Source organism: Ambystoma mexicanum, chromosome 10, assembly GCF_040938575.1.
Source record: "Ambystoma mexicanum isolate Mex_15411 chromosome 10, UKY_AmexF1_1, whole genome shotgun sequence".
Classification (NCBI taxonomy): Eukaryota; Metazoa; Chordata; class Amphibia; order Caudata; family Ambystomatidae; genus Ambystoma; species Ambystoma mexicanum.
The window spans coordinates 1,295,392,463-1,295,408,868 of record NC_090932.1 but is presented as its reverse complement, the minus strand read 5'-3'; the positions used below and the strand labels follow the sequence as shown (position 1 = coordinate 1,295,408,868).

Sequence of the window (16,406 nt, the reverse complement as noted above, 5' to 3'; positions counted from 1 at the left end):
TTTTTGGTTAAGTGACAGAGTTACAAAATTGTTGTATAGTATGTGCGCTATTTCTCTGATATCCTCCCAGCTTCTTGATACGTGTTACTAATTCAGTTTGTCAAATAATGATGGATCAGTCAAATGTTTGACATGAGGATCAAACTCATTGACATGACATTAGGGAACTGGGCAGGAAATAATCAGAAATACAACCCACATTTTATTTGTAATAATTTGTTTATTTGCCAGCGAAAATTTTGTGTCAAATTATAGGCTAATAATTATATAAATAAATAATAGATGGGTTGTTGCAGTTTAAAAACACCAATACAAATATGAATCATAATAATTAACAAAAACATTTAAGATATGTATCTAATGTACATGTCTGTCTCTGGCAAGCAGCTTCTTAGTGGTTCAGTTTGGTTCTTAGTCTCTGTTGGCTCTCAGGTCCTTTACTGGCTCGCTGACTTTGCGCTTCCTTTGATCACTTCCTTTCCCCGGACTGCATGAAAGGTTTACATGCTGCAAGAATTAAAAATGGAAAATTAGTCTATAGCGCTCCCAAGTAATTTCAAATTGAACAATCAAAATTAAGTCTTGTATTCGCTCACTATAATTGCAATCCTGCTCTCCAAATGTGAGGCTAAGTGCAGCTTCTCATACGATCATGGATCATGTGCTTTTCAAATCACAAAACAATGGGCCTCATTAAGAGTTCAGTAGTGCGGCCAAAAACTGTGATAATGCCATGCTAACTGGTCATTACCTCTGCATTAACACAATGGGGGTCATTCCGAGTAGGGCGGTAAGGGTTAACGAGACCGGTGCCGTTAAACCCTTACCGCCCTATTCCGAGTTCCCTTTGCGGGTTGGTACTTAACGCCTGCTTTTTGCAGGCGTCAAAAAACCAACCCGCAAAGGGACCTAGGAGCTAATTACGGCACCGTAATTTACGGTGCCATAATTAGCGCCTTCCCCATTCCCATTTAGCCCTTTGGGGCAAAAATGGGAATGGGGAAGGGCCCTTGGTGAATGGGGAATTACCGACCCCGCCAACCTTGGAATGGGGCGGTAATTCCGCCATTCACCATGGCGGAGTCGGAAAGATAACGGCGTCAACCAAGGCTCTAATAGCGCCTTGGTTAACGCCAGGGTCGGAATGAGGCCCAATGTCAAATTACAGGTTTGCAGGTAAGCCGGAGGAATTACAGACAAAGAAGTGGCCAAATTGGCAGAATTACCACCAGTGGTAATTCCGTCGAAATCCCCATGGAGTCCTACGGACTCCAATAAATGTGGACTAACACTGCTTACTTACCACTCCTTGTAATTCTGCCGGACCAAGTGGTGGTAATGGTAAATCCGTTTGGTGGAATCTCAGATGATTTACTACCGAGATACCAACAAACTTGTAATGAGGCCCAATGGCTTTGTCAGCATGAAATTGGCTCCTACTATTCAGTCCAGCATGAGAACAGACAGCCACATTATGAGTTTGGCGGCCAATCCGCTGATTGACTGACAAAATAATTTTCCTGTTACAGTCAAACGGTCCTGCCGGCTTACCATGTGCATTAGAAGTCTTAGTTACTTACCTGTAACTGTATTTCTCCAGCATTGGTATGTTTCATAGATTCACATGCTTGAATATTCCCCGTCGTCATACTGGGAATCCTCAGTGATTAAAATAATTATTAAAACATTTTTTAATATACATCCATTATTACATAGAGAATTCATGTAAATACCCCATTATGGCCTATGAGCCATTCCATTGTATAGTCCGTCTACCTCACTTTGGTCCTTTATGGCCCCAACCAATGAGGTGACATGGCTTAAGCTCCGCCCCAGTCAGCCATCTTCAGATTTTGAACCATAGGAACTACAGTATGATGGGTGCTCAGCGTAGGAGCAGCCTCTCAGGGGAGGCAGGTGGGCACATGTGAATATATGAACGATAGCAATGCTGGAGAAATACAGTTACAGGTAAGTAACTAAGACTTCTCCAGCATTGGATCTTTCATAGATTCAGATGTTTGAATAGAATACCAAGCAGTTAAAACACACCACCATTATATATATATTATGCATGAATGCAGAAACATATTTCTGACAAACCTTTACCATACAGCAGCACTACGGTTACATACTCAGGGAAAGGTGCCTGTCCAACTGCAGATTCTTTGTTGGTATCTTCTGCCAGAGAGTAGTGCTTAGGGAACGTGTGCAGAGTGCTTCAGGTAGCGGCTCTGCATATGTCCTTCAAGGCTACCCCTGTGTCAAACGCTACTGAAGCCGCTCTCCCTCTGTGTCACGACCTTAACCCCAGGCCATGGGACTCGGGCTCCGTGGCCTTCACCACAGTACTTTAACAAGGCCAGAAGGGCCCAATTCAGCCTGTCTCGGGTCCTTGGATTCAATCCTGGCGTCGTTGGCATCAGGCTCACTTGGCAGGTGTGAGTTTCAATGGACAATGGGCGAACATGGATCCCCCCACAAGGGTCAACGGGGAACTGCAACAACTAGTCTAGCATCCAGGGCGGGGCCTGCCCCCATCCAGGGCGGGGCCCGCCCCAAAGGCACCTGGGATACCTGCTGGGTATTTAAACCACGCCCGATCGGAGGCACGCGCTTCGCGTTATTCTGCTCTTGCAGCGTGATGTTCACCGGGTCCTGCTCAGCATCCTGGCCTGCACGGGCGAGAGAAGACAAAGAACCATCCTGCGCATCCTTACCTTCTCCAACTCTGCCTTCAGCCTCGGCTCGTTCCATAAGCTCCTGCAAGACAAGAGAAGAAGGTTATTGGAGCATCTATCAATACAGACAATGCTCTTAAATACAAAAAGACTTACCTTAAAAGTGGAGTCGCAGCCGGTCTGGACTCTGGGCCACAACAGTGAAGTAACTCGGCAGATCAGTTCAAACAACAACGCGCCCCTGCCCAGCACGGCAGGACGGAGAGCGCAACATTCCGAAAATCAAGGTGAGAGAAGTCCCAAGGGGAAACCGCAAGGGGAGCACAGGGAGGTGGGTCTCGAGGGAAGAAGCAGTCGCTAAAATCCACCTCCTGTCTTCTAGAACTGATTCCTGGCACAACAAACCCCTGGGAAGGTGCTGTGTCCCTAGAAGCGTCCCAGACCGGTCGAGAGGCGTCCCTGTGGAATCAAGGTGAGCGTTACACTCTCATGGAGTGCGCCGAAGGCGGTTGAGGGGGTCGCCCTTCGCTTGATGACAGTGGGTGATACATAGAAAGACCCAACACGCTCTGTGAGTGTCATTTCCGATAAGACCTTGGGAAGGAATTTAGGATGTGTTCTCAAAATGACACGGTCTTTATGAAACAAAGTGAAAGGAGGTTCTGAAGACAAAGCTTGCAACTCACTGATCCTCCTGGCCGATGTGATGGCTATCAAAAAAGCAGTTTTCCAAGGTAAGAATTTCATGTCACATCTGTGAATGGGCTCGCAAGGGGGTTCCATGAGAGCTGGTAGTACTGTGTTTAGACTCCAGGTTGAGACTGGTGAGGGTGTAGGAGGGCAAGTACGCATCAACCCCTTAAGGAAGACCTTGACAGCCGCAAGCGAGAGTAATGACTGTTTCTGGAGTCGTTGTGTCTGCTGTTATGGCTGATAGAAGAACCTTGATGGAGGATAGTGAGAGCCCTTAGCCAAATGCAATAAGTAAGGTAGTACCTGCTCTACCGAAGCGGTAAGTGGATAAATTGCAGACGTCTCACACCACTTGGAGAAGCAAGTCCATTTCTGGACGTAGGTGATTCTCTTAGAGGGGGCTCTTAAAGCCCTGATTATGTCCCAGCAATCTGCAGGGAGATTCAGATTCATAAGCCTGCGCTGCTCAGGAACCAAGCCTTGAGGGAGAGGCTAGCTGGGTGGTGGTGAAGGACTTTGTGGTTCGGCTGCATTAATAGATATTGATGCGCTTTGAGGCGAATCGGGGGCCATTGGGATAGATGCTGTAGAATTGAGTACCAGATCTGCTGCGCCCAGTCCGGTGCTATTAGGATCATAGAGCAATTCTATTCCTTCATTCTGCGTAGAATTCTCGCTACAAGTGGAATGGGGGAAAAGGCATAAAGGAATTTCCCTGTCCAATCCACCGAGAAAGCATCTCCTACTGACTGATGTTCCGGGTACCTTGAGGCGAATTATTGGCATTTTTTGTTGGCTCTGGTGTGCAAAGAGGTCGATCTGTGGATGGCCCCATACCGAGAAAATCCTATGGACTTCCTTTTTGTCTAGCTCCCATTCGTGAGATGACGTGTACTCCCTGCTCAGTTTGTCCGCTAGAACATTGGCCACTCCCGGGAGATGTTCCGCCTTCATTTGGACTCTGTGGTGCAAGGCCCATGCCCATAGCAGTTGAGCTTCTTGTGACAAGATCTCTGATCTCGTGCCCCCTTGTTTGTTTGTGTAGTGCATGGAGGTTGTATTGTCTGTTTGGACGGTCAGTACCTGTCCAGGTACTACTGGAAGGAAGGCTTTCAGAGCCCACCGTATCGCCCTGAGCTCTAAAACATTATGTGGAGCTGGGATTCCTGGGCTGACCAAGTCCCTTTGGTTTGGAGGTTCGCTAGGTGAGCTCCCCAGCCCAACAGGGCCGCATCTGTCCTTAAGAGAAGGGTAGATGTTGGTGTCTGGAATGGCATTCCTTGTAGCAGGTTCCGCAGAGTATTCTATCACCGAAGTGCCTTGTGTTCTGTAGTTGCTATCTGGACTACATCCTCCCATGACCCTATAGCTCGCTTCCATTGCTGGTCCAGGGCCTCCTGAACTGGTCTCATACGAAGTCTGCAATTTGGTATGAGAAATATACATGAGGACATCATGCCCAGGAGGGATTTGAAAGAGCGTACCGTGGTTGTCCCTTTTTCTAGGAACCATGAGGTCGAGCAGAGGATAGCTGTTGCCCTGTCTGCCGATGGTCTTACCCCGGGAATGCTGGTGTCGAACTCGGCTCCCAGGAAGAGAACTGTCTTGCTGGGTACTGGGCAGGATTTTATTTTGTTTATCGAAAAACCTAACCCTTTTAGGAGGTTTATAGTTTTTGAAACTGCCAAGCGAGCATGACTGGAGGAGCTTGCCCTTATCAACCAGTTGTCCAAATATGGAAAGACCTCTGTTCCCATCCTTCTGAGTTTTGCTGCTACGGGTGCCAGACATTTGGCAAACACTCTTGGTCCTGACTTTAGCCCGAACAGGAACACCCGGGATTGGAAATGCAGGTCTCCTACAGCCTGAGGAACTATCTGTGGGCAGGATGAATTGGAATGTGGAAATATGCATCCTCCAAGTCCAGAGTGGCTAGGAAGTCCTCTCTATTTAGCCACGGTAGGACGCCTTGCAGGGATATCATCTTGAATTTGATGCGTTTGATGTATTTGTTGAGCACTCTCAAATCCAATATGGGTCTCCACTGGCCAGTTTTCTTCTTGATCAGAAAGAAACAGTAGTAGAAACCTCTTCCCTTCTGATGGTAAGCAACTGGCTCTATCGCTGCTTTCTGCAGTAATTTTTTTACCTCGGACATGACATGTCTGAACATATGCACTTTGCGAGGGGTGGGAGCAAGGGATGGAAGATGGTCTAGGAATTCTATGGTGTGACCCTCGCGGACCACCTGTAACACCCACTTGTCCGATGTTATTGAATGCCAGCATTCAAAAAATGGGCGTATCCTTCCCCCCACAGGAGTGTGACATTGAGGAGAAAGACCCGATCTGTCAATTTTGTTTGTTCTGGGCTTTACCTTGGGCAGAGCCACGTTTCCTCTCTGGGAATACTTGTTAGAGGATTGGTATTTGTTGTCCTGGAATGTGTTTCCGTGTGTCTTTTGACCATAGGAAGAACGATTATATCCTCTGTATTTCGAGGATGAACCTCGAAAAGGGCGAAAAGACCTACGGTCCTTATCTTCATCCTTTAAGGAACTGATGGCTCGAGCTGTGTCCGTGTCCGTCTTTATTCCTTTTAGGTGGTCAGCGATCTTCTTACCAAATAACTTTTGCCCATCGAAGGGCATGCCCAATATTTGTGCTTGGACCTCAGGTCTGATATTCATAGCTTTCATCCAGGCCTGTCTCCTTAGTACAGTGCTGTGGGCCATCTGCCTGAACCCTGACTGAGCCACATCAACTGCTGCGCCGATCATGTGATCTGAAGTAGCCTCTCCATCTGCTATGATTGACAGGGCTTCTTCCTGAAGATCCACAGGCAGATGTTTGGCCAGCTTGGACATACGAAGCCATAGCTCGCGGTCAAACCTAGCTGTCATGGTTAGCGCTTTGCCTGCTCTAATAGTGAGAGATGCTGAGGAAGACACCTTTTTACCCATGCCATGACCTCCAATTTACGACCTTCCTTGTCTGGCAGTGCTGACAGTGGTGATGAAGGGTTGGCTAACTTCTTCTGGCTGCTACTGTGATGACATAATCTGGCTTAGTATGATCCCTTAGACAAAGCGGTTCTGAATCTGGTGCCATGTATTTCTTCGCAGTTCTTGAAACCAGAGCAGGTGTGGATAATGGTGTGGCCAGTATCTTCAATCCAGACTCCCATATGGTGTCGAGAAGAGGAATGGTGGTAACCGTTCTTCTACGCTTGTCCCTGTGCTCATAAAGCACTGACTTTTTCTCTTCCGATGTAACTTGTAATTTGAACAAGTCCGCAGCTTTGCCAATAATAGTATGAAACGATACTAAATTGTCCATTGGTGAAGAGTTACCTGGAGAGTCTTTCTTTCTGGGCTTCTCAACAATAAGATCATCCCTTTTTGCTAGGAGCATCAGGCTCCGGTGTGATCTGACCTTCCTCAGCATCCGAGAAATCCCTGAACGGGTTCTCATGCCAATCTGAGACTGACACCGACGATGACACCATAGTTAGATCTCGAACAGGAGATCGTGGTCTATGTGACAATGCTGGAGACAGGACCCTTGTAGGTGAAGCTTGAGTGTCCTGCTCCTGGATCTGCATGGAGGCTCAGGCGAACGTGCTCTTTTCTGTGGTCTACTCCTGGTAGGGGAGTGTCTTGGCGTGCTATGCCAAGGTGCGATGTCCCTCTGTGGGGATCTTAACTCCTTCGGTACAGATAACCTATTCTTTTCTTCTTGATGTCTGTTGAATTCATTGATGATCCTTTGCATCGATTCCATGAGCGCAGGGTCATAAGGATCGGCAATGACCTCCGTAGTTGGCTGCAGGGAGGGCTGTTTTCCTTGGGGGTGAGAAAGGGTTGCTCACCAACAAATTCTGTGTCCGAGAACTATCTTGAAGTGTAACGCTCACCTGATTCCCGTAGAGGCGCCGGTCTTGACTGGGCGTATACCGTATCTTCAAAGGTGATGTGTAACACACGGCTGGCTCTTTGGGCTGGACCTCTGTGCACTGTATGTCTGGCTCGAAGGGTAAGATGTCTTAGGTAAGTGAACGCTGTGCTCTCCATCTGCCTCGGGGCAGGGTGCTGTAACCAGTTTCTTCACTGGATAAGGGGAGCAGGCCTCTTGACTTCAGAGGACTGCTGTCCGTCGTTTACTGCACGAACGGTAAGTTTCGAGTAATTCTAATGTCTTTAAAGTCTTTAGTAATGATGTCTCTTGTTTTGCAGGGTTCCGGCGATGGCGGATGACGGGCTGAAGTGAGTTGAAGATGGAGCCCGTGTGATGAATAGAAGCGCCTGGAAGCATGTAAGTAAGCGCTTGTTGCCTGCTTCACGATGCGCTCTAACTGTCTTTTTATTTTGCAGGTACAAGTTCGGAGCGGCTGCAGGGTGCCGGAATACCCACTGGGTTAGATGTGGAAAGGAGTAATGGCACGTGAGTATTAAAGTTCCCCAATGTCTTTAAACGCACCTTGTTTTGTCTTTCAGATGCGGGATGCAGCGCCGAAGGCCTCCGGAGCGTGCGAAGAGTTGGTAAGCTTTTGTCTTTCAGATGCCGGAATGCAGTGTGAAGACCTCCGGAGCGCACGAAGAGTAGGTAAGCCTTTGTCTTTCAGATGCCGGAATGCAGCGCGAGGCGTTGGTGACAGCCGATGGACCAGGTAAGTGAAGAGCTGTCACTGAAGACCGTAATGCTAACCTGTTCTTTCTTGTCTTTATAGGTGTTGCTGAAGACTGGATTCAGGATGGTAAGCCTTTTTCCTTAGGCCCAGGATCAGATGCAGAAGACACGATGAGCGTTCTGCTGCAGAGGATGCAGAATAACACAAAGCAAGATTCATCCATCGGGTGTGGTTTAAATAGCCTCCTGTAGTGCTTAGGTGTCTCCTTCCACAGCCACGCCTAGGTAAGAAAAGAGTTCCTGCTTTCCAGAAGAGTTCCAGTGTTCTGAATCTAGGGAGTGGCTCCTGCCCCACCCAACAGGAAAAGTAGTTCCAAACAGAAGAGGATCAGAGGCTCAACTGGCAGGCAAGTAAGCAGCATGGTCTGCTGCAGGTAAGTCCACCCAAGCATTATGAGCCCGGCGCTTCCAGCGCTGGGACTGGGCATATTTATGAGCCTGGTGCCACTGGCGCCAGGACTGGGTCCAAAAGGTCCCAATTGGGACTGGTTGGCACTCGGAACCTGGGTTATAGATCTGCTTCCAAGGGAGTTGGGAAAACCCTGACCTTTTGGAAGCAGAGACCATGACATGAAGAATGATGTCAGGGAGTTCTGTCATCTATTTTAAAGGAGATAATTGTGCTCCAACTGGTTCAGGAGCTTCTGAAACAGGAGGCGTTGCTCCCATAGGCTTGGGGAGATTGCTCTCCTTGGATGGTCAATCCGTGGCATCCACGAGGGGCGTTTTGGGCCCTATTTCTTCCGTAGACGAAGAAGCTTGCAGTGTCGTCGACGGTGGCCCCGTGGACGATGGCTTCGTCGACGGTGGTTTTGTGGATGAAGATTTTGAAGATGGTTGATGACCCTTATCTGTCGACGAGAGTTTTCTGGACAAGAGCTTCGTGGATGAGTGATGAGCTTCCTTCGTTGACGACTGCTTCGTGGATGTTGACTTCGACGACAAGGATTTGGTTGTGGACAATGCGGTTTGGAGTGTCGTTGTCGATGAGGGTTTTGTGGACGGCTTGGTGGTCGATGGACCTCTATCTTTGCTGCCGCTCGTGGACGGCTTCTCTGTGGACGACGTCCCCCCTGGTTTTTAGAAAACGCCTCCTTACCTTTGGAGGTATTTTTTTCTTCAGGATGCCGTATCTTGTCCAGATCCCAAGGGAGGCATGGAAGAAGTGGTTTCCAGCATTCTCTTACTCTTTTGAGTGGGAGAGGAACTCCTTTCCACTGAAGAGGCCCTTCTCTTAGAAGTTTGTCTCTCAGATGGTTTACTAGAAAGTGCAGGAACTGTTATGGCAGACTCCTCGTCAGAGGACAAACCTTTGGCTTCTAGAAGCCTGTGTCTGTCTTGCAGGGTTTTGGTGGAAAAAGACCTGCAAATGTCACATTTATTGATGGATAAGGGTACAGGCAGTAGATGCAGTGGTCATATGGATCCTTCATGTAGACTAGTTTCTTCCTGCACCTCGTGCAGTCCTTGAACAGGGAAGGCTTCTTGGCAGCCTGAAGTTCAGCCATGCTGAGGAGAAATTCACTCGACGATTTTGGGGCAAAAAAATAAAACTTTTGGAGCCCAAAAGTTCTGCATACATAGCCCCTAAGCAAGGGAAAGCAGTAGAATATATTCCAAGAATATAAACTACACAAAAAGGAGCTCAGAGAGCTGGAGGATTCCCTCTGTCAGACTGCGGTGAAAAATCTGAAGATGGCTGACTGGGGCGGTGCTTAAGCCCTGTCACCTCATTGGTTGGGGCCATAAAGTGCCAAAGTGAGGTGGAGGGACTACACAATGGAGTGGCTCATTCTTTATGTAATAATGGATGTATATTAAAAAAATAATTATAATTATTTTAATCACCGAGGATTCCCAGTCTGATGACGGGGAATATTCAAGCATCTGAATCTATGAAAGACCTAATGCTGGGGAAGTTGTGGTATAGCAGTGTAAATCCCATTTTTTTGGAGTCCATAGGACTTCATGGGGATTTTTGGCTGATTTATCACAAGTGGTAATTCCACAGGGTAAATTTTCCGATTTTTGGCCTTAAAGTGTAGAACTTCCCTCCAACATAAAGCTGGAGAGAAATCCCCCACTACAAGACCAAACTCGGAATTCGGCGATGCTGTAAAAGCTGCAGTAATTAAATTACTGCCAACTAAAGCAGTAGTAACGAAATTATTGCCACTTTTTTACTCCACCGCCAAACGCGTAATGAGGCCAAAACTCTTTTAGACATTCAAAGCCATGCTTGGCACAAATCCTCCTTCTTGGGTTAGTACTTTCCCAACTGGCACTTCTTTTACCAGCTGTCACTGCCCTGCTTAATATGAGACTAGTTCATGCCTATTTGACTAACCCATGCGTCGATACTAATAAAACTAATCCTTTCGTCAGACCATCATAATCGTTTTTTATTTTTATTTTGTAACGTGCCATATGCAAACAAGATGCTTCAGAATGTGCAACATAATTCCAGTGGTTATTCTGAACAGTAGAGTGTTAAACGGTAAAAAATGAAAATGAAGCATACTGAAAATAAAGAGGTAAACATATTCAACTGAAAATAACTAACCTGAGAATTAAGCAAGCCCAAATAAACAGACTTTCAATATGTAATACAATACGTCAATTAATGATCAAAACAAGAAGGAACACTGAATGGTTTAGGTCAGGCAAAGAAGACAGAGCAGAGTTGGAATGATGGATAGGGCCACAGGGGATTTCCGCCCTCCGTTTTTAAAGCAGAGCTAAACAGACGGAAACAGGTAAGTGTAAATGAATAGTGCCGAGTTACGCTCGGTGTGTATCATCCCAGTACTACTAAATTAATGAGACACCAAAGTACATTTATAAAAACAAATACATATTTGAGCGTTTCTTAGTTTCTGTAGCATTGGCTTAGAAGCACGTGTCCCAGGGCACGAGCAGAGATGACTCCTGCCTGGTGAGTGTTAAAAAGGTCGGATTGGAACACAGGGAGAAGACGGTTGGCAGAGACGTCGAACGGAGCTGATCAGTGGGGCTCAATGCATTATATTTCTTTTCTTTGATAATCTTATAATAAATAATTAAAGACTACATTTGTACTCACTTCCGCTAGCCCCTCGAGTCATTACAAGTGGCAACGAGGTTTCTACGAGCCCCACTACGCTGCGTTTGTGTAACCGCGGTCACCATATCCAGCAGCATCGAGGTGAGAAATGTACTCTGTGGTGCCGTCTAGCACTCAGCGAAGGTGCCGCGTTGAGAGTGCAGCACGTTCGCACACCCCATCTATCCCGGCGCTATCGGCCTCATAAATGCCTTCATATTAATATCTGTCGTATTTCACCTCTGGCCGGCACACGTGTGCATCCCCTCGGGCAGGGACGTCATTTCACCAATATGCCAGGGGTAGCGGAAGTGACATCACAGTGCCACGCCCCGAAGAGTGACATCACAGGAAGTGATGTCATTTGACCACGCCCCCACTCATCACAGGAAGTGATGTCATTTGACCATGCCCCACAGGAAGTGATGTCATTTGATCACACCGCCACGCGACATCAAAGGAAGTGGTGTCATTTGACCACGCCCCACAGGAAGTGATGTCATTTGACCACACACCCACATGACTTCACAGGAAGTGGCCTCATAAAGCATTATCCCTCAGTACACTAAGAAAAGAACAAGTTACTTCTTACCTTGTAACGTTCTTTCCACGGGATGTTCCTCCGACGTATTCCTTATCTTAGATATCTCCTTCTAGCTCTGCTGGCCTCGGAAAATTTTTCTCTAGAGGGCGCTGTGCGTCGACGCCCTCCGAGTCGATGTCCCTCGACATCCGCCGTATCGACGTCGACGTCATCCTGCCTATAAAGGCCGCGCGCAGCGTCCGTTGCTCAGTTCCGTTTTGTAGCCCACAGTATTTCTGTCTGGACTAGACTAATCACCCTGAAGGAGCGTAAGCTGCAACAACAAGGGAAGTAGAACTGCGGGGATGGATGGGAGGGTCGATAAGGAATACGTCGGAGGAACATCCCGTCGAAAGAACGTTACAAGGTAAGAAGTAACTTGTTCTTCGAAGGGATTGTGTCCTCCGACGTATTCCTTATCTTAGATAGGCTCCCATAGCAGTATTCTATTATTGGAGGAGGGAGTACTGACTTCACGCTGTCTTCTATTGATGAATAGAGTGCAGTACAGCCCTTCCAAACCTAGTCTCTTGACTGGAGGAGGAATCCAAGTTGTAAAATCGTGTAAAGGTATGGACAGACGACCATGTAGCGCGCGCAGATGTCTTTAACCGGCACACCTCTTTTGAGGGCCGATGAAGCTGCAATACCTCTGGTCGAATGAGCCCTAAGGTTTTGAGGGGGCTCTTTCCCTGCCAGTTTATAACATTCCAAAATGGCTAGAATGATCCATCTGGAAATGATCTGCTAAGTTATTGGTAACCCCAGCTTGTGACCTGTGTAACCTACAAACAGCTGGTCTGCCTGTCTTATCCTGGCTAGTCTACTGATGTAAAAACTTAAAGCCCTTCTAGGGTCCAGCTTGTGTAACCTCTCTTCCTCTTTCCCCGGATGAGGAGGAGGATAGAAAGATGGTAGGGTAATCTTCTGAGTGATATGGAATTCAGAAACCACCTTTGGGAGGAAATTAGGCTTCACTTGCAGGACAACTTTGTCTTTGTCAAAGATTGTATGAGGGGGTTTACAAGAAAGAGCTTGTAATTCGCCCACCCTTCTAGCAGATGTAAGTGCTATTAATAAAACAGTTTTAAGGGTAAGGAATCTTAACAAACAAGAATGGAGTGGTTTGAAAGGTGTGCCCATCAGGAAAGTTAGGACTAAGTTTAAATCCCATAGGGGAACCTGGAATGGTCTTGGGGGATAAACATTGGTTAACCCCTTTAGAAACTGTATTACCAAGGGTAACTTGAAATAGGATGGTTCTTCCGCAGTGCGCTTAAAGATGGATAGCGCTGCGAGATAGCCCTTAATGGTGCCAACTTGAAGGCCTGAATTCGCCAAATAGAGTAGGAAGGACAAAACCATTGGTGTACCACATGAAAAGGGGTCGATATTCTGTTCTCTACACCAGCTGCAAAATCTGTTCCAACGGCAGCGGTATAAAGACTTTGTTGCTGGCCTCCTTGCCGAAAGCAACACCTCCATAACATCATCAGGGAGGTCCCAATCCTTGTACCTCAGCCTTTCAGAAGCCAAACGTGAAGGTTGAGGGTTTTGATGTCTGGATGGAGAACCTGACCTCCCTTCTGTGAGAGTAGGTTCTATCTGAGTGGAAGTCGAATTGGAGGGCAGATGGACAAGTCTAGAAGGTCCGGGTACCACGTTCTCCTGGCCCAATCCGGGGCAATTAGGATCATGGTTCTCCTGAATCTTCTCAACCTCCTGATCATTTGAGGAATGACAGGGACCGGTGGGAACGCGTACAGAAGCGGAAACTCCCAGTCCACTATGAACGCATCTCCCAGAGCTCCTCTCGGGGGAAATTCCCTTGAGCAGTACAGATCGCATTTCCTGTTGACACTGGTGGCGAACAGATCCACCTGAGGGGTTCCCCAAAGGGCGAAGATCTCTTGAAGGACTTCCTGAGCTAGTTCCCACTCGTGGGAGACTGTGCTCTGCCTGCCCAGAGCGTCCGCTGTCAAGTTCTTCTCTCCGGCTAGGTGAACTGCCGATAGAGAGATTCCTTCTTGGATTGCCCAAAACCAGAGCTGCATCGCCTCTCTGCACAGGGGTAGTGATCCTACGCCTCCTCTTTTGTTGAGGTAATGCATGGCCACCGTGTTGTCTGTCATTATCAGGACATTTTTCCCTTGTACAGCTGGCAGGAATGCCTTCAGCGCAAGTCTGATGGCTCTCAGCTCTAACAGGTTGATATGTAGTCTGGACTCCGATGGCGACCAACGACCGCTGATGGTCAAGTCGTTGGCGTGGGCTCCCCACCCCGTGAGTGAGGCATCCGTGACTACTGTTATCTCCGGCCAGGGTTGCCAAAACTGTTCTCCTTTCAGAATGTTCTCCTGACAGGCCCACCACTGAAGGTCTCGAGCCACCCTGTCGGGAACCTGAAGAAGATCTGTCATTCTCCCTGTGAATTGTGACCACTGAGTCCTCAGTGTCCACTGGAGGGATCTCATTCTCAGGCGAGCCTCTGGCACTAGGAAAATGCAGGATGCCATGAGGCCTAGCAACCTCAAAAAGTCGAAGGCTGGGAGACGTTGGGCATCTTGGAACTTGGTAACCATCTGTAGAATATCTTGAGCCCTCACCTCTGGTGGTGAGGCTTTTCCCAGGGAAGTGTCCAGGATCGCTCCTATGAACTGGAGTCTCTGCGATGGTATCATTTGTGACTTCTTTAAATAGAGGGAGAAGCCCAGTCTGTGAAGGGAGTGGCAAAGGTGATTTAGCTGGATCTGAGCTTGTTCCGAAGATACAGCCCTGATCAACCAATCGTCCAGGTAGGGGTAGACGTGAATCCCTTCCCTCCTTAGACTTGCCGCCACTACCGACATTAACTTGGTGAAGACCCTCGGGGCGGAGGTCAGCCCAAATGGCAGCACTCGAAATTGATAATGAGAGTTGCCAATTGCGAACCTCAGGTATTTCCTGTGTTTGAGATGGATAGGCACATGGAAATAAGCGTCCTGAAGGTCCAGAGATACCAACCAGTCCTGGAACTGAAGGGCCTGAAGGATCTGAGAAAGAGTGACCATCTTGAATTTGTCTTTCCTGAGGAATTTGTTCAATTCTCACAAGTCCAAGATGGGTCTCAGTCCTTCGTCTTTCTTTGGAATGAGAAAGTAAGGGGAGTACCAGCCCTTGTTCCTCTCCGCTACAGATACCGGTTCTATGGCACCTTTCTCTAGCAGGTCCAAAATTTCCTGCAAGAGGAGCGGATCTGGAGCTTTCTGAGAGCTGATCCCCGGTGGATGACTCTGAGGTATGCGTAGGAGAGGCAGGCAGTAACCTTGGGCAACTGTTTCCAATGCCCAAGCATCTGACGTGATAGCCTGCCATTCCGCCAGATGTTGAGTCAACCTGCCTCCTACAGGTGTCCTGTGAGGGAAGTCCTCAGAGCGGTTTTGGGGCAGCTAATGCAGATGCCGATGGTAAAGAGGCACCTGCTGTTGCTGCGGCTTTTGAATATCTACCCCGTCCACCTTAGGTAGTTCTTCTTTGTCCCCTTTGAGCCGGTCGTCCTCTACCTCTTCCGAATACGGAGTAGAAGCGAAAGGACTTGCCCCTCGCAGAGGTTCCTGTGGGACAAAAAGGTGTCTGACGGATTGCAGCGCCTATGGATTTTGCTGCTGCTTTTGAAGTTTGCAGTTTCTCTAAACTGTCATCCGCCATTTTCCCGAACAAAGAAGAGCCATTGAATGGCATGTTCAAGAGCCTGGCTTGCACATCTGGGGCAAAACCAGACTTTCTCAACCAAGCGAATCTCCTGTTTGTTGTACTTGCTGCCATTGCTCTGCTGATACTGTCAGCCGAATCAATGCCCATCTGGAGGGATTCGCACATAGCGTCTTTACCGTCCTGTATGATATTCAGGAACGCCTCCCTTTCTTCTCCCTCCGGGATGCAGTCAGCCGCTGTAGAAGCACACTCCCAAAGTGTATGGCTGAATCTAGCAAGGGTGCAAGTAGCATTAACAGATTTTAACGCCATGCTACATGCCGAAAAAACTTTCTTTGCCATAGCATCATATTTTTTATCGTCCCTGTCCTGTGGGACGGTAGGGTAAGCAGTCTTGACATCAGTAGAAGATGCTGCCTGTACCACCAGACTTTCTGGGGATGGGTGTTTTGACAAAAACTCCGGGTCTGCAGAAGATACCCTGTATTTTGTAGACAGTTTTTTATTTACTCCCGGGACGACATCTGGGGTTTCCCAGTTCGTCATAATCTTCCTCTGAAGAGCTTTATGAAAGGGCACTATAGGATCCTCCTGTGGGCCTTTGTCAAGAATATCCGTGAGGTCATCTTGTTGGAAAGACTGTGAAGGTGCAGACCACCCCATAAACTCTGTGATCCTGGCCATTAAGGCTCTATAGGGGGTTTCAGCATGCTCCCCCGGGTCTGGCCTAGCAAACTCCACCTCAGGGGAAGTGCCCAACCCACTTGCCTCATGTAAGGAATCATGAAGATCCTTTAACCTGCGTTCTTCAGAGGATAACTCCTCTCTAACTGGGGTTGCAGGTCCCTGCAACTCAAATGTGTCTTCCTGTTCAGACAATTCACCCTCTTCCATAATTGAGGACATAGTTCTCAATTGTTCTGAACTCATAAAGGGTGTAAACCCCATCTCCAAGGCAGAGGGTGCCTAACTTGTCATAATCGGCC

General features: G+C 47.8%; 1 protein-coding gene across 1 annotated transcript in view; it reads right to left on the bottom strand.

The window, feature by feature from the left end:
- Positions 1-296: 296 nt before the first annotated feature.
- HORMAD2 (HORMA domain containing 2) overlaps positions 297-16,406 on the bottom strand; it is a 195,727-nt gene continuing 179,617 nt past the window's right edge. Inside the window, exon 3 of the mRNA XM_069620397.1 lies at positions 297-507. Within this exon, the coding sequence (XP_069476498.1) occupies positions 412-507 (96 nt within the window). The 3' untranslated portion in view covers positions 297-411. The remainder of the gene's footprint in view (positions 508-16,406) is intronic.